This window comes from Salvelinus namaycush, chromosome 5 (assembly GCF_016432855.1).
Source record: "Salvelinus namaycush isolate Seneca chromosome 5, SaNama_1.0, whole genome shotgun sequence".
Taxonomy (NCBI): domain Eukaryota; kingdom Metazoa; phylum Chordata; class Actinopteri; order Salmoniformes; family Salmonidae; genus Salvelinus; species Salvelinus namaycush.
In genome coordinates, this window is record NC_052311.1 from 3,696,738 (window position 1) to 3,719,419 (window position 22,682).

The 22,682-nt window shown below is 46.4% G+C and overlaps 1 protein-coding gene and 1 non-coding gene across 2 annotated transcripts; both read left to right on the forward strand.

Moving 5' to 3' along the window:
- The first annotated feature begins 995 nt into the window (after nucleotides 1-995).
- On the forward strand, nucleotides 996-22,468 carry LOC120047846 (elongation factor 1-gamma). The gene is made up of 11 exons (XM_038993395.1): nucleotides 996-1,058; nucleotides 3,645-3,722; nucleotides 3,995-4,075; nucleotides 4,486-4,549; nucleotides 8,878-9,020; nucleotides 9,560-9,703; nucleotides 14,773-14,902; nucleotides 15,424-15,652; nucleotides 17,819-17,991; nucleotides 20,064-20,188; nucleotides 22,072-22,468. Exons 1-11 carry the CDS (start codon nucleotides 1,047-1,049, stop codon nucleotides 22,228-22,230), a joined length of 1,338 nt encoding a protein of 445 aa, XP_038849323.1. The 5' UTR covers nucleotides 996-1,046; the 3' UTR covers nucleotides 22,231-22,468.
- On the forward strand, nucleotides 4,289-4,361 carry LOC120048914. Its single transcript, XR_005477063.1, has one exon. It is a non-coding gene; the product is annotated as a small nucleolar RNA SNORD36 (small nucleolar RNA).
- Nucleotides 22,469-22,682: the final 214 nt, after the last annotated feature.

Genomic DNA, 22,682 nt, shown 5'->3' on the forward strand with positions numbered 1-22,682 from the left:
GCCCATAATGCAATTCTACATAAAATGGGCGTGGCTTCACTGCGTTTTCAGTTTTGAAGAAAATTGCGTAAAATGCAGCCGGAGTCTGACTAGAGCCGATACAAATTAATTGCTTTAACTAATGATGACAAATGTTAAGAACATGTTGAGCAATGTAATAAAGTAATCACTTTTCAAATAAGTTACATTACACGTTATTTTGGCTGACAATTTGTTAGCTACGTAATCCTTACGTACCGCATAGAATTACAGCAGTATTTACCGGTATGTTAGCTAGTTAACGTTATCTAGGGGCGGCAGGTAGCCTAGTGGTTAGAGCGTTGGGCCAGTAACAGAAAGATTGCTTGATAGAATCCCCGAGTCGAGCTGACAAGGTAAAAATATGTCGTTCTACTCCTGTTTTACCCACTGTTCTTTGGCCGTCATTGTAAACAAGAACTTGTTCTTTACTGACTTGCCTAGTTAAAAAAAGGTTAAATCATATATATATCGTTAGTTGGCTAATAATACGCCGAATTTGCCATATTAACTATATGCTAACACGAACTTGCCATTGTTAATTCTGGCTATCTACTCCGAATCAGAGAGAGATGTTCAGAGAGAACGTCTGATAACATGAAAACAGCCTGCTAGGGCGAGTAAAATGGTCTGAACTAACCTAGAGCGAAACGCTCGTAATTTACGAACTGGCATTCCAGATTGAATTTATGAACCCGATATCGTAAAATCTCTAGCAAGTAATTATGTTACGCTAACAAACTCGCAAGAGGTTGCATAGCAACAGCATCAACTTCCGGTAGACAGGCGAAGCGCTAGTACAGTGTTCGCTTACAGTATACTCAAATTAACTAATAGTATGTAGTATATACTCAAGTATACCGTATAATAGTATGGGTATTAAAACACAGCTCATATTAAAATTTTTGGGCAAAATGCCATTTCTTTTCAGCATTTTCATTCAACGTTTGATTTCAGCGACGCGCCCCAACAGGCAGTAAATACGTCACTGGTGCGCGCCTTGTTTCTTCCTTTCTCTCGTCCTAAAGATGGCGGCAGGGGTGAGTAAGATGGAGAGTTGCCTTGTCACTTAATTGTTATTTGCTTTTCAGCAACCATCTGTACAAAATCGCCCCCATCCGTCCACTTATCCATTACCCTTTAGTATATCTGACACATTTAGCCACTTTAAACTTCATTGCTATGTTTATTTTTTACCCCCTATAAAGTATTCCTTGACGATGCAGCATAATAGCATTTGCGATGGTAAAATGACGCCTCTTTCCGTACCTTGTGCCACGTTGGGTTCTTCAGAGTCCGTGACGAATAATGAATGAAATTACTTGCTGTCGATTTTGTATCTCCTGCGTGTCATGGCTTATTTACAGCTTTTATTTGCAAAGTATACAAATATTGCCACCTGGAGTCTCTGGGTAGCATACTTGTGGCTACTTAGCTAACTAGCAACGTACTTAATGGGAAGTAGGTGGTACTAGCTAACAGTAGGTATCAAACTAACTAGTTCGCTTGCTGTTTGGATAGGATTGTGGTCAACTTTAGGGGTAAGCCACTACCAATGCAGGATATTCATTATGATTGCCTAAACATCTTTGTGATCCGCAAGTGATGTGCCCTAATGACTTGGCATAACTTTGACTTTAGCAAGCTCAGTAGCCAATGCAAGGAAGTGAGATTTAAAGGGGTGTAACCTCTGCCTACATTGGTTGTAACAATGGGCATATCGGCCGATAAAGCTTACATATCCTGTACATTCCCAACACCAAGGGTCTAAGTGAGTTGCTTGTTGTATAGCTGTTGTGAGATATTAGGAGTACATTTTTGGCACTGGAATTGAATTTAAAATATTTTAAGCTGTTTTACTGATATCCTTCTGATGTATTTTGGCTATGCATTATTCAAATGTTTTTACCAGCAATCAGCTTCTAGGCTAGCCCAAAGCCTGACAGATGGCGATATTCAGTCGTTTCATCTTACCGTCCGAAGTTAGTGTGTACAGCTGGCAATACAACCCTATCCCCCGTGGTTAGCACATAAAACATCCATTCAGTGACTAATATCTAAGAATGCAAGTCTCGGATCTGGCGTATTGCGTTCAGCCAATCGGGCTGCAGCAGTCTGTTTACCACTGGCTAAACGCAGGGCACAACATAAGGAAGTAGCATTAGCTTAAAAATCTTGGAAAACTATTAGCCTATTTCTTCACATTGTAAGTATAGCAATGAGCACAGGACAGTAGGCGATAAGTGCACATTTTCCAAAATGCAATCAAGTTGCTGGAACACTCCATTCTCAAAATAGACCGCAAATGTGATGTCTTTTAGTGCTTTATTATAAAGGTAAAACAATTTATGGTGAAAATTATCTTCCCCAAATTTGGTATTTGACTGCGGTCATGAGTCGTGACGTAACAGCCCTAAGTAGGACTAACTTTTTATCTGTGGCTGGGGAAACTGTCCCATACTGTAGGGTGTCTACACACTGCCCCAAGTGGTTGAAAACAAGATTTCATTACATTACACTTCCTTGTGTTATAAAATACATTTTACCAAGACAAATATAATTATTCATGTTCTGAATCGTTTGCAATCTTTCTCTAACACATCAACATTATATCAAAAAAAGTTGAATTTTGTAACCTAATACAATCGTTAATAATCACAGAGCGGCGCTGCTTTCTCACACGGTCTTGAGGATTTTACATGTTGTGGTTAACGTCTGCAAAGTTGTTTCCTCAGGTCGCTGAATTAACATGACATGAGCTGAATTCAATGTAAAAGGCTATGAAAATAAAAAAGCTTGCTGTACGCTCAGTACTCCGTTGACATTTTACGCAGATAGGCTTGTTTTTGTGAGAAATCATTGAAAAAAGAACACGAATTTAGCATTAATATGAAAGGCATATGCTAAATTATTAAAATACTAAATGTTTTATTTATTTATTTGACTTTTATTTAACTTGGGGTGGCAGGTAGCCTAGTGGTAAGAGTGTTGGACTAGTAACCGAAAGGTTGAAAATTCAAATCCCCAACCTGACAAGGTACAAATCTTGTTCTGCCTCTGAACAAGGCAGTTAACCCACTGTTCCTAGGCCGTCATTGAAAATAAGAATTTGTTCTTAACTGACTTGCCTAGTTAAATAAAGGTAAAATAAAATATGCATGTCATGTCTAAAAATCAATATCTATTTGTCCTATGTTTTATATCCGCCGGATTCAAGGTGAAAGATGAGTTCAAGGGTGAGCCTGTCGGTTAGCCTTCATTTTCTCACAGCATCCAGCCTAGCTGACGCAATGCTTTTTTCCAGATTATTTTTTACCAGTTCATTTTTTCTCTGGCCTCAATTGATTAAGTCACCCTAATTTTGGTCATCCTACAAGGGTAAAAACTCCCAATAAGTTTTGTTATGTACACAATTAACATATTAATAACATAATTTGACCCATTGGTCAAAAGATGTTTTTGATTGAACACCCTGCGTAGCCTACTGTTAGAAACCACTAGTTATGTAGGTACTAGAGATTCTACCAGTTGTTCCTGTCTAAACCACCACCTGGATCTAGAAGCACTACTGTGTACAGGGTTTTCCTCCCCATTTAATATAGTTGTGATGGTTCTCCCTTCTGTAGACTCTGTACACGTATCCAGAGAACTGGAGAGCCTTCAAGGCTCAGATTGCAGCCCAGTACAGCGGTGCACGCCTCAAGGTACTACACCTTTAACCTGCCTTATCATATTTATTCTTATTGCCCTGTGATTTGTTTTTAAATGTTGTATTTATATTGTTTTTACTACGGCTGTAACGATGACAACGTAACTCTGTTTACACAAGCAGCCCAATTCTGATCATTTGCCACCAATTCGTAATTTGACCGATCAGCTCTATTGGCCATAATTGGGCAAAAGATAAGAATTGGGCTGCCTGAGTAAACGCAGCCTAATTTCTCTTGGGATGAATAAAGTATAATCTCGTCTCAAGGTGGCCAGCAGCGCCCCTGCCTTCACCTTCGGGCAGACGAACCGTACCCCCGCCTTCCTCAACAACTTCCCCTTGGGCAAGGTCAGTTTCTGTATCCGTTTTGTAATGTGATCCATCTGAAATAGCACCCTATTCCCTACACCGTGCACTACTTTTGACCAAGGTCTTATATAGGGAATAGTGTGCCGCTTGGGATACTAACACGGTTTACCTTGTACACATCCTTGAACTTGGATGATAAGATGTTGTACTGTCTGTGTTAGCAACGCTATATTCCCAAAAATAGTTTGTATGATGCAATGATGTTTTGAATTTCTTCACCTGAAATAATCATGAAGTTTTCTTGAGCTTTTTAACCCTGAGCATCAGACGTAAACATTTGCTATTGGTTGGTGTCTCCCATCTAGGGACAGGTGTTGAAAATGGACTCCCAACTAATCAAATAAATGACTGACTCTGTTTTCCTTTTTTAAACTGTTCCCCCTCGCCAGGTTCCAGCTTTTCAGGGCGATGACGGCTTCTGTCTTTCCGAGAGTAATGCCATTGCTCACTACCGTAAGTCTGCTTTTCACATCCCGTCTTTTTCTGCATCTGGAGTAGACAAATGGAACCCTGTCCTCTATATAGTGCACTACTGTTGACCAGGGTCCATAGGGTAGTGCAGTACTGTTGACCAGGGCCTTTATAGTGCAGTACTGTTGACCAGGGCCTTTATAGTGCAGTACTGTTGACCAGGGGCCATAGGGTAGTGCACTACTGTTGACCAGGGGCCATAGGGTAGTGCACTACTGTTGACCAGGGGCCATAGGGTAGTGCACTACTGTTGACCAGGGGCCATAGGGTAGTGCACTACTGTTGACCAGGGGCCATAGGGTAGTGCACTACTGTTGACCAGGGGCCATAGGGTAGTGCACTACTGTTGACCAGGGGCCATAGGCTAGTGCACTACAGTTGACCAGGGGCCATAGGCTAGTGCACTACTGTTGACCCAGGGCCATAGGGCGGTGTTCGCTCAAAAGTCAGGTCTGCTGGGCGCAAACTTGGAACGTTGTGAAAATTCTGTGCAACTTCTGGCGTGCGTTTACTGTGAACACTAAGGCTGTACCAGCTTTAAGTTAATGTGTAACCGATGTGAAATGGCTAGCTAGTTAGCGGTGGTGCGCGCTAATAGCCTTTCAAACGGTGATGTCACTCGCTCTGAGACCTTGGAAGTAGTGGTTCCCCTTGCTCTGCAAGGGCCGTGGCTTTTGTGGAGCGATGGGTAACGATGCTTCGTGGGTGACTGTTGTTGATATGTGCAGAGGGTCCCTGGTTCGCGCCCGAGGTCGGGGCGAGGGGACGGACTAAAGTTATACTGTTACACATGCATCCCATAACATTTTAACATGGAAATTGCTGTTCTATCATTCAGCCAACAGTAGCAGCCAATGTGTGGTCAATGTAGGCCTATATTCCATGAGACTTTTGAGGGGGAAATAACATGCAGGGCTTGACATTAACCTGATTATCCACTTGTCCTTCAGACAAGGGGGTGACTAAAAAATGTTGTGGTGGTTGATGCAAGAAACAAAATAAAATGCATTATTCCCATATAATTATTACAGAGAATCAGAATGTATACTACTCTCTGCCTATTGGCTACTTGGCTTATTCAAGCCTGTCTCAAAATAAATCACTTCTACTTTGAGGCAAAAGAAAAAGCTCTTTACCTTACTCGCTTCTTACTCTTCTTGTAGGAAGCAACCACTCCCCCATTGCTGACTACAAATTATCTATAACTGGGCTAATAACTCAAAGTAGCAAAGGATATGAACAAAATGTGCATGTGGCTACATGCAGCTCTTCCTTTGATCTCAAAACAAGCGCATCTACTCACAACTGCTTGTGCTGTGAACACAGTCCAGTTCTAAGTAAATGACACAGATCCATATATGGCAGTGGTCTATTTGCATATAGGCCTACTGCAGCTCTGATTGGTTTTGGCGCACCGGTCTGTAGAGTACGGGCTTAGTCGCTCTATAGAATCCGATTCGTTATGCCTACAACCAAATCTCTTGCATAATTAGCTTTGCGTACTAAGTCTTGCATAGTTTTGTTTTGTTATGTTGGATTGAAAGTGACTAATATTGCGTTGATTCGATCACAATTCCCACAGTAAAGGGAAACGTTGATAGTGTTAACTAATGGGGGAAAACTCTAGAAAGGGGAGTGAAGTTCAATCTCGTGCTTCTCTGTGGGGGGGGGGGGGGGGGGTGTGCAGATATTTCTTCTGAACGCTCATCTTAGAGGGAACATTGTCCATACGGTAGTTACAATGACGGCCTACCGGGGAACAGTGGGTTAAGTGTCTTGTTCAGGGGCAGAACAACAGATTTTTACCTTGTCCGCTCTGGGATTTGAACCAGCAACCTTTCAGTTACTGGCCCAACGCTCTAACAACTAGGCTACCTGCAGACGGGTGGCCAGTTACCCTCGTCCTCCTCGATAGCTGCCCTCATGCAGTGTTCGGTTTCCAACTGCCCCAGTTCATCACCTGAATGCTACTAATCAGCTGTCAATCATAAACTTGATTGGCTGCATCGGGTGTTTGTCTGGGGATGCAACCTTGGGTCTTCAGCCCAAGGTGGCAGGGCTGAAAGGCAGTGGAAATGTTTTGGGGGGGATTCAGTCCATTTGTATTGTAAAGAGGGACTTTTCAATTAATTGCAATTCATCTGATCACTCTTCATAACATTCTGGAGTATTTGCAAATTGCCATCATACAAACTGAGGCAGCAGACTTTGTGAAAATGTATATTTGTGTCATTCTCAACTTTTGGCCACGACTGTACATTGTAGAGTCATCAGCATACATTACCACCCTCCCTGACTGTGGGGATTTCATTCTAGAGGAACAGTGTCTGGGAAGTGAATCCTGTGTGGTCTTCAATACATCCACATCCTTCTGTGTGAACTGAAGGCTTGTTTTAATGTCTTGTACATCTTTAGTTAAGTCGTCCAGCCGTTGGTAGAATCCATGATCAAAGTTATTTTCCTGCTGAAGTATCATTTCCTTATAGAAAACTTACTGCTTCTCCAAGAGTTCACGTACCTTCCCAGCAGAGATGTAATCCTCGTCTTTTTCCCGAAGGCGTGATAGTAAAGATGGTAGGACGAGCCCTCTATTCACTCCGTGAAATGAGAGACGCCAGCGGTGGTCCTAAAACCGAGACAAATTGAAATCGGTGGTCCTAGCCACAAGGGCTAACTGCTTAGCGTGCTTGGTATCCAGCTTAGCGTGCTTGGTATCCAGCTTAGCGTGCTTGGTATCCAGCAATAGTAGCCCAGGTTGCCTAGCTTGATTGCTAGCAGCTAGGCTAGCTGCTTTACCAATGTATTACCACCTTGTTAGAGCTAGGATCCCTGGACATATATTGGCGGTCCCAGCGTTAACGCTAACTGCGTCCCAGGATCCAGATATGAATAGGGAAACTACTGTAACCTTTTTATTAGCTAACTAGGTAGTTTATTGTTAAAGTAAAAAATAAACAGAGTTTCTAGTCTTGTACTGCGCGAGATGGCGGTGTTAAAATCTTATGCTTAAACGTTGGAATCATTGAAGGGGGTGGGGTGGGACTACTACGGTTAGCAAACAGTTAACATAACACTTTAATATTTTTCCTTATCAATGGCAACTGTTTAGATGGTTCACAGGCTCTTAACTCAAGTTAGTAGTTCAGTCCTTTAGGATTGGAGACTCCATTTCCCCTGGTCCAGCACCACGGTGTTTTATAAGGAGTAAACACCAGTGACTCAGTGGGAAAGCCATACTGGTAGAGTATCTGCTCTGATCCTTGATACAAGCCATGACTGGACTGTGTTTTCTAAGGCCAATGGGCTGGAATGTCAACCAAAATCGCCATATCCACTTTTTTTTTTTTTTTGTAAACATGGGATTGGAAAAAATATAGATCACGCAGCATTTTGCTTGGATTCACTGCCCCTTTGGGACTGCATTACCTGTTACGATCTGAGCCCACGGTCTCATCGTATGTGCCGTCTTCTCGTCGTATGTGCCGTCTTCTCGTCGTATGTGCCGTCTTCTCGTCGTATGTGCCGTCTTCTCGTCGTATGTGCCGTCTTCTCGTCGTATGTGCCGTCTTCTCGTCGTATGTGCCGTCTTCTCGTCGTATGTGCCGTCTTCTCGTCGTATGTGCCGTCTTCTCGTCGTATGTGCCGTCTTCTCGTCGTATGTGCCGTCTTCTCGTCGTATGTGCCGTCTTCTCGTCGTATGTGCCGTCTCATCGTCGTATGTGCCGTCTCATCGTCGTATGTGCCGTCTCATCGTCGTATGTGCCGTCTCATCGTCGTATGTGCCGTCTCATCGTCGTATGTGCCGTCTCATCGTCGTATGTGCCGTCTCATCGTCGTATGTGCCGTCTCATCGTCGTATGTGCCGTCTCATCGTCGTATGTGCCGTCTCATCGTCGTATGTGCCGTCTCATCGTCGTATGTGCCGTCTCATCGTCGTATGTGCCGTCTCATCGTCGTATGTGCCGTCTCATCGTCGTATGTGCCGTCTCATCGTCGTATGTGCCGTCTCATCGTCGTATGTGCCGTCTCATCGTCGTATGTGCCGTCTCATCGTCGTATGTGCCGTCTCATCGTCGTATGTGCCGTCTCATCGTCGTATGTGCCGTCTCATCGTCGTATGTGCCGTCTCATCGTCGTATGTGCCGTCTCATCGTCGTATGTGCCGGCTCCTCGTCGTATCTGCCGTCTCCTCGTCGTATCTGCCGGCTCCTCGTCGTATCTGCCGGCTCCTCGTCGTATCTGCCGTCGTATCTGCCGTCGTCTCATCGTATCTACCGTCGTCTCATCGTATCTACCGTCTTCTCCTCCAGTGAGCAATGAGGCCCTGCGTGGCAGCAGTCCCCAGGCCCAGGCCCAGGTGCTTCAGTGGGTGAGCTTTGCCGATGCTGAAATCATCCCTCCAGCTTCTGCGTGGGTCTTCCCTACCTTGGGAATCATGCAGTTCAACAAACAGGTATGTACGGTTACCATTGTATTCTGATGCTCTTTATTGAAATTACACTGTAGATGAACAGATGTCACAACCAAGGTGGGAAATTAACCTTTTAATCTACCAGCCACACATGATTGTTTATCAGCAAAATATTATTTAATTTTTCGTTTACTTTATGTAGCTAGCTAACAAATTCAAATTGGGACCGCAAACCATCCCAATTTGGTTTTAACGTTCACACCCATAGTCTGTATTGCTGTTAACATTCTCTAGGTGTTGTGAGATACATTAAGTCACATGCTATAGCAAACATCTGAGATGTGCCGCATGGTGGTAGGGGCAATGGGCAACGTAACTTCACACTGGTAGTATGACATAGAAATTCGGTTAGGTGACTAATGCTAAATGAGGTGTCTTAGGAGCCAACTTATCTGTTCTGGTTTACGGTTACTCTGCTCAATTTGGTGCCATGTCTCTCACCCTGTAGCCTCTAGTCATGCACAATCTAATGTATCCATTGTAAATGTAATGCATTGCGTCCCCCCCCCCTCCTCCTCCAGGCAACAGAGCAGGCCAAGGAGGAGGTAAAGAAGGTTCTGTCTGTCCTCAACCATCACCTCAACACCAGGACCTTCCTGGTTGGAGAGAGAGTCAGCCTGGCTGATATCAGCGTGGCCTGCAGCATGATCTGGCTCTTTAAACAGGTTTGACATTCTGTTATGACCACACATACCCTAGGGGCTTCATGTCCTCTGACTTAGTCCAGGTGGGTGTTTCCCTGTCCGTTCCTCAAGAAAGTACCTCTTGAACTGCACACATTTTTTTGCTTCAGTTAACAAATCAATGGCTTGTTGAATCAGGGAACCTTTTATATTTAAACATAGGCCGTGTCTCCAAATTGGCTCCCTATTAAGTGCACTTTATATAGGGATGTGTTCCGTTAGGATTTACCAGAGACAGGGTAACCCTAGTGATGGGTTGAAACACACTAGTGTTCCATTCAGGATGGTTTACCAGAGACAGTAACCCTAGTGATGGACTAAAACACACTAGTGTTCCATTCAGGATGGTTTACCAGAGACAGTAACCCTAGTGATGGACTAAAACACACTAGTGTTCCATTCATGATGGTTTACCAGAGACAGTAACCCTAGTGATGGACTAAAACACACTAGTGTTCCATTCAGGATGGTTTACCAGAGACAGTAACCCTAGTGATGGACTAAAACACACTAGTGTTCCATTCAGGATGGTTTACCAGAGACAGTAACCCTAGTGATGGACTAAAACACACTAGTGTTCCATTCAGGATGGTTTACCAGAGACAGTAACCCTAGTGATGGACTAAAACACACTAGTGTTCCATTCAGGATGGTTTACCAGAGACAGTAACCCTAGTGATGGACTAAAACACACTAGTGTTCCATTCAGGATGGTTTACCAGAGACAGTACATTTACATTTAAGTCATTTAGCAGACGCTCTTATCCAGAGCGACTTACAAATTGGTGCATTCACCTTATGATATCCAGTGGAACAACCACTTTACAATAGTGCATCTAACTCTTTTAAGGGGGGGGGGGGTTAGAAGGATTACTTTATCCTATCCTAGGTATTCCTTAAAGAGGTGGGGTTTCAGGTGTCTCCGGAAGGTGGTGATTGACTCCGCTGACCTGGCGTCGTGAGGGAGTTTGTTCCACCATTGGGGTGCCAGAGCAGCGAACAGTTTTGACTGGGCTGAGCGGGAACTGTACTTCCTCAGAGGTAGGGAGGCGAGCAGGCCAGAGGTGGATGAACGCAGTGCCCTTGTTTGGGTGTAGGGCCTGATCAGAGCCTGAAGGTACGGAGGTGCCGTTCCCCTCACAGCTCCGTAGGCAAGCACCATGGTCTTGTAGCGGATGCGAGCTTCAACTGGAAGCCAGTGGAGAGAGCGGAGGAGCGGGGTGACGTGAGAGAACTTGGGAAGGTTGAACACCAGACGGGCTGCGGCGTTCTGGATGAGTTGTAGGGGTTTAATGGCACAGGCAGGGAGCCCAGCCAACAGCGAGTTGCAGTAATCCAGACGGGAGATGACAAGTGCCTGGATTAGGACCTGCGCCGCTTCCTGTGTGAGGCAGGGTCGTACTCTGCGAATGTTGTAGAGCATGAACCTACAGGAACGGGTCACCGCCTTGATGTGAGTTGAGAACGACAGGGTGTTGTCCAGGATCACGCCAAGGTTCTTAGCACTCTGGGAGGAGGACACAATGGAGTTGTCAACCGTGATGGCGAGATCATGGAACGGGCAGTCCTTCCCCGGGAGGAAGAGCAGCTCCGTCTTGCCGAGGTTCAGCTTGAGGTGGTGATCCGTCATCCACACTGATATGTCTGCCAGACATGCAGAGATGCGATTCGCCACCTGGTTATCAGAGGGGGGAAAGGAGAAGATTAATTGTGTGTCGTCTGCATAGCAATGATAGGAGAGACCATGTGAGGATATGACAGAGCCAAGTGACTTGGTGTATAGCGAGAATAGGAGAGGGCCTAGAACAGAGCCCTGGGGGACACCAGTGGTGAGAGCACGTGGTGCGGAGACAGATTCTCGCCACGCCACCTGGTAGGAGCGACCTGTCAGGTAGGACGCAATCCAAGCGTGGGCCGCGCCGGAGATGCCCAGCTCGGAGAGGGTGGAGAGGAGGATCTGATGGTTCACAGTATCAAAGGCAGCCGATAGGTCTAGAAGGATGAGAGCAGAGGAGAGAGAGTTAGCTTTAGCAGTGCGGAGCGCCTCCGTGACACAGAGAAGAGCAGTCTCAGTTGAATGACTAGTCTTGAAACCTGACTGATTTGGATCAAGAAGGTCATTCTGAGAGAGATAGCAGGAGAGCTGGCCAAGGACGGCACGTTCAAGAGTTTTGGAGAGAAAAGAAAGAAGGGATACTGGTCTGTAGTTGTTGACATCGGAGGGATCGAGTGTAGGTTTTTTCAGAAGGGGTGCAACTCTCGCTCTCTTGAAGACGGAAGGGACGTAGCCAGCGGTCAAGGATGAGTTGATGAGCGAGGTGAGGTAAGGGAGAAGGTCTCCGGAAATGGTCTGGAGAAGAGAGGAGGGGATAGGGTCAAGCGGGCAGGTTGTTGGGCGGCCGGCCGTCACAAGACGCGAGATTTCATCTGGAGAGAGAGGGGAGAAAGAGGTCAAAGCACAGGGTAGGGCAGTGTGAGCAGAACCAGCGGTGTCGTTTGACTTAGCAAACGAGGATCGGATGTCGTCGACCTTTTTTTCAAAATGGTTGACGAAGTCATCTGCAGAGAGGGAGGAGGGGGGGGGGAGGGGGAGGAGGATTCAGGAGGGAGGAGAAGGTGGCAAAGAGCTTCCTAGGGTTAGAGGCAGATGCTTGGAATTTAGAGTGGTAGAAAGTGGCTTTAGCAGCAGAGACAGAAGAGGAGAATGTAGAGAGGAGGGAGTGAAAGGATGCCAGGTCCGCAGGGAGGCGAGTTTTCCTCCATTTCCGCTCGGCTGCCCGGAGCCCTGTTCTGTGAGCTCGCAGTGAGTCGTCGAGCCACGGAGCAGGAGGGGAGGACCGAGCCGGCCTGGAGGATAGGGGACATAGAGAGTCAAAGGATGCAGAAAGGGAGGAGAGGAGGGTTGAGGAGGCAGAATCAGGAGATAGGTTGGAGAAGGTTTGAGCAGAGGGAAGAGATGATAGGATGGAAGAGGAGAGAGTAGCGGGGGAGAGAGAGCGAAGGTTGGGACGGCGCGATACCATCCGAGTAGGGGCAGTGTGGGAAGTGTTGGATGAGAGCGAGAGGGAAAAGGATACAAGGTAGTGGTCGGAGACTTGGAGGGGAGTTGCAGTGAGATTAGTGGAAGAACAGCATCTAGTAAAGATGAGGTCAAGCGTATTGCCTGCCTTGTGAGTAGGGGGGGAAGGTGAGAGGGTGAGGTCAAAAGAGGAGAGGAGTGGAAAGAAGGAGGCAGAGAGGAATGAGTCAAAGGTAGACGTGGGGAGGTTAAAGTCACCCAGAACTGTGAGAGGTGAGCCATCCTCAGGAAAGGAACTTATCAGGGCGTCAAGCTCATCGATGAACTCTCCAAGGGAACCTGGAGGGCGATAAATGATAAGGATGTTAAGCTTGAAAGGGCTGGTAACTGTGACAGCATGGAATTCAAAGGAGGCGATAGACAGATGGGTCAGGGGAGAAAGAGAGAATGTCCACTTGGGAGAGATGAGGATCCCAGTGCCACCACCCCGCTGACCAGAAGCTCTCGGGGTGTGCGAGAACACGTGGGCAGACGAGGAGAGAGCAGTAGGAGTAGCAGTGTTATCAGTGGTAATCCATGTTTCCGTCAGTGCCAAGAAGTCGAGGGACTGGAGGGACGCATAGGCTGAGATGAACTCTGCCTTGTTGGCCGCAGATCGGCAGTTCCAGAGGCTGCCGGAGACCTGGAACTCCACGTGGGTCGTGCGCGCTGGGACCACCAGGTTAGAGTAGCGGCGGCCACGCGGTGTGAAGCGTTTGTATGGTCTGTGCAGAGAGGAGAGAAGAGGGATAGACAAACACATAGTTGACAGGCTACAGAAGAGGCTACACTAATGCAAAGGAGATTAGAATGACAAGTGGACTACACGTCTCGAATGTTCAGAAAGTTAAGCTTACGTTGCAAAATAAAATCTTATTGACTAAAATGATATAGTACTGCTGGCTGGTGAAGTAGGCTGGCTAGCAGTGGCTGCGTTGTTGACTTTGTTTGAAAGTGTAGCTGGCTAGGTAACCTCTAACTGGCTAGGTAACCTCGACAATTTCTCTAGATTTCTCTAAACTACACAATTATCTTGGATACAAGGACAGCAAAGACAACTATGTAGCTAGCTAACACTACGCTAATCAAGTCGTTCCGTTGTAATGTAAGTTTCTACAGTGCTGCTATTCGGTAGAAGTTGGCTAGCTAGCAGTGTTGACTAGGTAGGAGAACGGCAGCGCGGCGGACGAAAATAGCTGGCTAGCTAACCGATAATTACTCAAAACTACACAATTATCTTAGATACAAAGATAGCAAAGACAACTATGTAGCTAGCTAACACTACACTAATCAAGTCGTTCCGTTGTAACGTAATCGGTAACCCTAGTGATGGACTAAAACACACTAGTGTTCCATTCAGGATGGTTTACCAGAGACAGTAACCCTAGTGATGGACTAAAACACACTAGTGTTCCATTCAGGATGGTTTACCAGAGACAGTAACCCTAGTGATGGACTAAAACACACTAGTGTTCCATTCAGGATGGTTTACCAGAGACAGTAACCCTAGTGATGGACTAAAACACACTAGTGTTCCATTCAGGATGGTTTACCAGAGACAGTAACCCTAGTGATGGACTAAAACACACTAGTGTTCCATTCAGGATGGTTTACCAGAGACAGTAACCCTAGGGATGGACTAAAACACACTAGTGTTCCATTCAGAATGGTTTACCAGAGACAGTAACCCTAGTGATGGGTTAAAACACACTTTCGATGGAGATTGAAAAAAACATGGAAGGGTTTTGAATCCAGGACTAGGCTTAATCTGGGTCCGGGAAACTGGCCGATGTGGCTTTGATGTCTTATGACTTAGCCTAGGGTTAGTATTTCTCTAGCCATTCCTCGAGGCAGAACCCTTATGACTGCACATATCACATCTAGCTACAAACTTGACCAATGTATGGGAAACATTAACCTAAATGCTACATCTTATGTTTAGAGTAGTGGCGCTGTCCACGTGGTTTTAAATGTCCCTCTCCTCCTCCTGTAGGTCCTTGAGCCTTCCTTCCGCCAACCTTTCCCCAACGTGACCCGCTGGTTCCAGACCTGCGTCAACCAGCCCCAGTTCAAGACTGTGCTCGGAGAGGTCAAGCTCTGCGGCAAGATGGCTCAGTTTGATCGTAAGGACCAACTGTAAAAGAAAGGATTCTTCCACATATTGTTCTAGTTCCATGATATATAAAAAATGTTTTCTATGAAGAATTGTGTTGTATTTTCTGCACATTTTACACATTTTGATAGATTTCTAAATTAGAAATAATAGGACGTTTGTTTTAATGGAGAAGATTGAAAGGTGTTTTATATGAAGTAATTTGTCACCCACCCAAGACCGTACTATCATGACAGAGGCATCCCCCTCGTTGTGAAATCTAATCCTTGGGAGAATAACGCAGGACTTTGGCACAGGTTAAAGTAGACCCAATCTACAATAATCTGACTAGAAGACCTGGGACAATAGTTGATATATTATGAGCGGTGCCGGGGATGCCCCTCTTCAAGCACCGATGCATGCTAATATTGTGATCAAATGGTAATGAGGTTTATTTGATGTTAAAAGATGCAAACACAAGGAAACACTCGGTGTAGTACACTACACTGGATTTGTTATTGAATGTCTTTATTGAATGTCTTTATACTCCAGCCAAGAAGTTCTCTGATATGCAGCCCAAGAAGGACACCCCTCCCAAGAAAGACACCCCTCCCAAGAAAGAGAAAGCTGGAAAGGAGGCAGGCAAACCTCAGGAGAAGAAGGATAAGAAGAAGAAGGAAGAGAAGGAAGCTGCCCCCGCTGAGGAGGAAATGGACGAGTGTGAAGCAGCTCTGGCTTCAGAACCCAAAACAAAGGACCCTTTCGCTCACCTACCAAAGAGGTACATCATATGTCCACATATATCAGACCTGAGGGTTATACTAATGATCTGGATCAATGAGTTAGCCAGCTAACTTGCCTAAATATTGTGATATAACTTATTTTTCTTTTTTTATATAAAGATAATAAGCTTGTCATGGTGTAATTGACTCAACAATTTAACAATTCTTGTGTATTTGTATTATGTTGTATTTTTAAATAGTGTAGATGCAGGGCTCCCTCATAAAATAGATGAGACTATTTATAGTTAGTTAAAGTTATAATCTAAAGTTATTTTGGGTTGTTTATCAAAGTTAGCCAGCTAACTCATTGATCCAAAGGGGGTATATTATAAAGCTGGATCAATGAGTTAGCCAGCTAACTTTGATTAGCAACCAGAAATAACTATAGATTTTCTGGTTCATTTAAAAAATCTCAACTTTAACCTTTCAAACACCTTTGAGGGCTGGAGGCTGTTCCAGAAGGCTGGAGCAGTGAGTTGGCCAGCTGTCCAAAGTTGCTTGAAATAACTGGATCGTTTTTGAGGAATAGACTTAAAATTGTCATGGCGTAATTATCTTCTACAAATGTAGCTTTTTTCAAGGACCAATGCTGCCGTTTTTCATCTCGATATCAAATAATTTCTGGGTAACAATTAAGTACCTTACTGTGATTTGTTTTAAATTGAAAGGGCCGAAAATGAACGAAACTAGCTTCGTACTGTTTGAGTGGGTGGCAGACGAGATGTTATTGGCAGAGTTTTGCAGCTCTCTTTCTTATTGGTCTATTATCTAATTTAATGCTAGGTGATGTCACCAGGCAGGCCGAAATTCCATCCCACAAACAGGCTGACATCAGGTGTTTTCTGTGTGGTTTTTCAACCAGTTCCTACACTAAAAGGGCATTAACATTTTTAAAATGTCACTATTATTCCAACCGTGTGGAACTGCAGTGTTTATTTATATATAAAACGCAGGAAAGTCACGCTTTTGACAACCAAAATCCCCTTTAATTAACCAAAAAATCCTAAATTACATGTGGCTATAAAAGTTAGTTGAATAATAATCCTGCGTTCTGGAATACTCCACTTGGTTCAAACCTGAGGTCTATCCTGACTGACTCCTCTCTGGGGGCTCTAGTACTGAGGTCTATCCTGACAGACTCCTCTCTGGGGGCTCTAGTACTGAGGTCTATCCTGACAGACTCCTCTCTGGGGGCTCTAGTACTGAGGTCTATCCTGACGGACTCCTCTCTGGGGGCTCTAGTACTGAGGTCTATCCTGACGGACTCCTCTCTGGGGGCTCTAGTACTGAGGTCTATCCTGACAGACTCCTCTCTGGGGGCTCTAGTACTGAGGTCTATCCTGACGGACTCCTCTCTGGGGGCTCTAGTACTGAGGTCTATCCTGACGGACTCCTCTCTGGGGGCTCTAGTACTGAGGTCTATCCTGACGGACTCCTCTCTGGGGGCTCTAGTACTGAGGTCTATCCTGACGGACTCCTCTCTGGGGGCTCTAGTACTGAGGTCTATCCTGACAGACTCCTCTATGGGGGCTCTAGTACTGAGGTCTATCCTGACGGACTCCTCTCTGGGGGCTCTAGTACTGAGGTCTATCCTGACGGACTCCTCTCTGGGGGCTCTAGTACTGAGGTCTATCCTGACAGACTCCTCTCTGGGGGCTCTAGTACTGAGGTCTATCCTGACGGACTCCTCTCTGGGGGCTCTAGTACTGAGGTCTATCCTGACGGACTCCTCTCTGGGGGCTCTAGTACGGAGGTCTATCCTGACGGACTCCTCTCTGGGGGCTCTAGTACTGAGGTCTATCCTGACGGACTCCTCTCTGGGGGCTCTAGTACGGAGGTCTATCCTGACGGACTCCTCTCTGGGGGCTCTAGTACGGAGGTCTATCCTGACGGACTCCTCTCTGGGGGCTATTACTAATAATATTTTTAACTGTTTTTCGCTTTGTCATTATGGGGTCTTGTGTGTGTGTAGATGGATGAGGAAAAAACATGAATTGAATTAATCCATTTTAGAGTAAGGCTGTAAAGTAACTATGTGGAAAAAGTTGAGGGGTCTGAATACTTTCTGAATGCACTGTATATATATTAACCTCTGAGTTATTAGGTGACTAGGAGTGTACAATCCCTCCCCCTGTTCTCCTGATTCCTCTCTCCTCTTCCTGCAGTGCATTTGTCATGGACGAGTTCAAGAGGAAGTACTCTAACGAGGACACGCTGACTGTAGCCGTGCCCCACTTCTGGGAACACTTTGACAAGGAGGGCTACTCCATCTGGTACGGCGAGTACAAATTCCCCGAGGAGCTCACCATGACCTTCATGAGCTGCAACCTCATCATGGGTGAGATACCTACCACAGCCATCCATAGGCTCGACACCCACAGCCACCCATAGGCTCGACACCCACAGCCACCCATAGGCTCGACACCCACAGCCACCCATAGGCTCGACACCCACAGCCACCCATAGGCTCGACACCCACAGCCACCCATAGGCTCTACACCCACAGCCACCCATAGGCTCTACACCCACAGCCACCCATAGGCTCTACACCCACAGCCACCCATAGGCTCGACACCCACAGCCACCCATAGGCTCGACACCCACAGCCACCCATAGGCTCGACACCCACAGCCACCCATAGGCTCGACACCCACAGCCACCCATAGGCTCGACACCCACAGCCACCCATAGGCTCGACACCCACAGCCACCCATAGGCTCGACACCCACAGCCACCCATAGGCTCGACACCCACAGCCACCCATAGGCTCGACACCCACAGCCACCCATAGGCTCGACACCCACAGCCACCCATAGGCTCGACACCCACAGCCACCCATAGGCTCGACACCCACAGCCACCCATAGGCTCGACACCCACAGCCACCCATAGGCTCGACACCCACAGCCACCCATAGGCTCGACACCCACAGCCACCCATAGGCTCGACACCCACAGCCACCCATAGGCTCGACACCCACAGCCACCCATAGGCTCGACACCCACAGCCACCCATAGGCTCGACACCCACAGCCACCCATAGGCTCGACACCCACAGCCACCCATAGGCTCGACACCCACAGCCACCCATAGGCTCGACACCCACAGCCACCCATAGGCTCGACACCCACAGCCACCCATAGGCTCGACACCCACAGCCACCCATAGGCTCGACACCCACAGCCACCCATAGGCTCGACACCCACAGCCACCCATAGGCTCGACACCCACAGCCACCCATAGGCTCGACACCCACAGCCACCCATAGGCTCGACACCCACAGCCACCCATAGGCTCGACACCCACAGCCACCCATAGGCTCGACACCCACAGCCACCCATAGGCTCGACAGCCACCCATAGGCTCGACAGCCACCCATAGGCTCGACAGCCACCCATAGGCTCGACAGCCACCCATAGGCTCGACAGCCACCCATAGGCTCGACAGCCACCCATAGGCTCGACAGCCACCCATAGGCTCGACAGCCACAGCCACCCATAGGCTCGACACCCACAGCCATTCATACCACAGCCTCTATAATCACTGCCATCCATAGGCTCTACACCCACAGACATCCATGGTTATGTCAACAGTTCATAGGGGTGACTCGATAGTAAAGGTTTGTTCATGTTAATCTCACTTTTCACTCCGCATTGCAGCTGTGTATTTCGTCAAGGATTTCACATGTAGCAATCATTGTCAAAAACGGAATGTTGGAGTCTGGGGGGAATGTCTGGGGGGGTACTGGGAATGTCTGGGGGGGGGGGGGTACTGGGAATGTCTGGGGGGGGGGGTACTGGGAATGTCTGGGGGGGGGGGGTACTGGGAATGTCTGGGGGGGGGGGTACTGGGAATGTCTGGGGGGGGGGGGTACTGGGAATGTCTGGGGGGGGGGGTACTGGGAATGTCTGGGGGGGGGGGGTACTGGGAATGTCTGGGGGGGGGGTACTGGGAATGTCTGGGGGGGGGGTACTGGGAATGTCTGGGGGGGGGGGTACTGGGAATGTCTGGGGGGGGTACTGGGAATGTCTGGGGGGGTACTGGGAATGTCTGGGGGGGGTACTGGGAATGTCTGGGGGGGGGTACTGGGAATGTCTGGGGGGGGGTACTGGGAATGTCTGGGGGGGGGGGGGTACTGGGAATGTCTGGGGGGGGGGGGGGTACTGGGAATATCTGGGGGGGGTGGTACTGTGGGAATGTCTGGGGGGGGGGGTACTGGGAATATCTGGGGGGGGGGGGGTACTGGGAATATCTGGGGGGGGGGGGTACTGGGAATATCTGGGGGGGGTGTGTACTGGGAATATCTGGGGGGGGGGGTACTGGGAATATCTGGGGGGGGGGGGTACTGGAAATATCTGGGGGGGGGGGTACTGGGAATGTCTGGGGGGTACTGAGAGCTGTTCATCTTTCAGGAATGTTCCAGCGACTTGACAAACTCCGCAAGAACGGCTTTGCCAGCGTGATCCTGTTCGGCGGGAACAACGACAGTAGCATTTCTGGAATCTGGATCTTCAGAGGACAGGACTTAGCTTTCACTGTGAGTTTCTGATTCCCCTTGGGCTGTTTGGGGTGGAAGGTCATTTTAGTAGACAATTCTTGTCCATTATTCCCCTGTGGAATAATAAAGTTGACTGAACAGTCTTGGGGATACACTGGGGACTTGTTTCCCAGACATATATTAAGTGTAGACCCAGGATTAAAGCTCGACAACAGCCAGTGAAATTGCAGGGCGCCAAATTCAAAAACACAGAAATACAATAATTAAAATTCCTCAAACATACAAGTATTTTACACCATTTTAAAGATTAACTTCTTGTAAATCCAGCCACAGTGTCCGATTTCAAATAGGCTTTACGACGAAAGCACACCAAAAGATTATGTTAGGTCAGCACCTAGTCACAGAACCATAAAGCCATTTTCCAGCCAAGGAGAGCCCTCACAAAAGTCAGAAATAGGATTAAATTAATCACTAACCTTTGATCTTCATCAGATGGCACTCAAAGGACTTCATGTTACACAATGAATGTGTGTTTTGTTCGATAAAGTTAATCTTTATGTCCAAAAACCTCATTTGAAATTGGTGTGTTATGGTCAGAAATGCATTGTCTCAAACAAACATCCGGCGAAAGTGCAGAGATCCACATCACATTACAGAAATACTCATCATAAACATTGATAAAAAATACAAGTGTTATGCATGGAAATAGATAAACTTCTCCTTAATGCAACCGCTGTGTCAGATTTCAAAAAGGCTTTACGGCGAAAGCACACCTTGCGATTATGTTAGGTCAGCACCTAGCCACAGAAAAACATACAGCCATTTTCCAAAGAAGGAGACGTCACAAAAGTCAGAAATAGCATTATAAATATTCACTTACCTTTGCTCTTCATCAGAATGCACTCCCAGGAATCCCAGTTCCACAATAAATGTTTGTTTTGTTCGATAAAAGTCCAAAATTTATGTCCAAATACCTCCTTTTTTTGCGTTTAGTTCACAAATCCAAACTCAAGAGGCGTGGTCAAGTCCAGGCGAAAGTTCAGATGAGAAGTCCAAAAAGTTATATTACAGTTCGTAGAAACATGTCAAACGATGTATAGAATCAATCTTTAGGATGTTTTTATCATGCATCTTCAATAATGTTTCAACCGGACAATTCCTTTGTCTTTCGAAATGCAATGGAACACAGCTCCCTCTCACGGGCGTGCGAGACTGAGCTCATGGCAATCTGCCAGACACCTGGTTGAAACAGCTCTCATTCCCTCATCCTTCACAGTAGAAGCCTCAAACAAGGTTCTAAAGACTGTTGACATCTAGTGGAAGCCTTAGGAATATGACCCCATAGACACTGTATATTCGATAGGCAATGACTTGAAAAACTACAAACCTCAGATTTCCCACATCCTGGTTTAATTTTTTCTCAGGTTTTTGCCTGCCATATGAGTTCTGTTATACTCACAATCATCATTCAAACAGTTTTAGAAACATCAGAGTGTTTTCTATCCAAATCTACTAATTATATGCATATTCTAACTTTTGGGCCTGAGTAGCAGGCAGTTTACTCTGGGCACCTTATTATCCAAGCTACTCAATACTGCCCCCCTATTCCCAAAGAAGTTAAACATTTAAATGTTCCCTTGACCAAGCTTTTTAGTCCTGGATTGAAGTTGATCTGTGTCTGGAGAACTGGGTCTAAGGGTATCAGAGAGAATTGGGAGGTCTACTGCAGTTCTGAATTGAAAACGTGCTCTTGGAGAACCATGTGCTACAACTGTATACATTTGAGTGACTTGGTTGATCTTGTTAGTCTCACCAAGCATTTATAAACCCTACAGGTTCATTCTGCTGTCCCAATGTTGGGAATTCAATGATTTGTATGATTGCTTTTAGTTGACCACCTATCATTTCTCCCTCCTGTGTAGCTGTCTGATGACTGGCAGATTGATTACGAGTCGTACGCCTGGCGCAAACTGGACCCCGACAGCGACGAAACCAAGACCATGGTCAAGGAGTACTTTGCTTGGGAGGGAGAATTCAAACACGTGGGAAAACCCTTTAACCAGGGCAAATGCTTCAAGTGAGCAGCGTGGAGGATGATGGCACCATGACCCCTATACATCAACACCTTAACCTAAAGCCATTCAACCACCTTAAACTGCACTTGGACCTTCTCTAACTGATCTTCAGTAGGAGTGGATTGTGTCTCAATGGTCCCAACAGAAGCGGTTGTTTTGAGTTGACAAATAAACATGTTGTCCACAATGCCATTTTCTGGATTTGTTTTTTGGTGATGGAATTCCCCCCCCCCCCCCAAAAAAAGTAATGGTACATGACTTGTTTTACTTTAGTCCATTTTTGTTTTGTGGCCTTGTTGTATCCCATCACCTAGCAACCCTGTTTTTAAGCCTGAATTTCCTTTCAATTCTAGCCAGAGTACCAGTCTTTTGTGCCATCCCTGGTCAGTCATTATCATGTTTGGCTTAACAATGAGCAATGTATTTGGTAAGAGCACAAACAGATCTGGGACCAGGCT

Coding starts and splice junctions, on each gene's coding strand:
- LOC120047846 (XM_038993395.1), top strand. Junction 9,021..9,559: donor TCATGCAGTTCAACAAACAG/GTATGTACGGTT, acceptor CTCCTCCTCCAG/GCAACAGAGCAGGCCAAGGA. Junction 14,903..15,423: donor CAAGATGGCTCAGTTTGATC/GTAAGGACCAAC, acceptor TTTATACTCCAG/CCAAGAAGTTCTCTGATATG.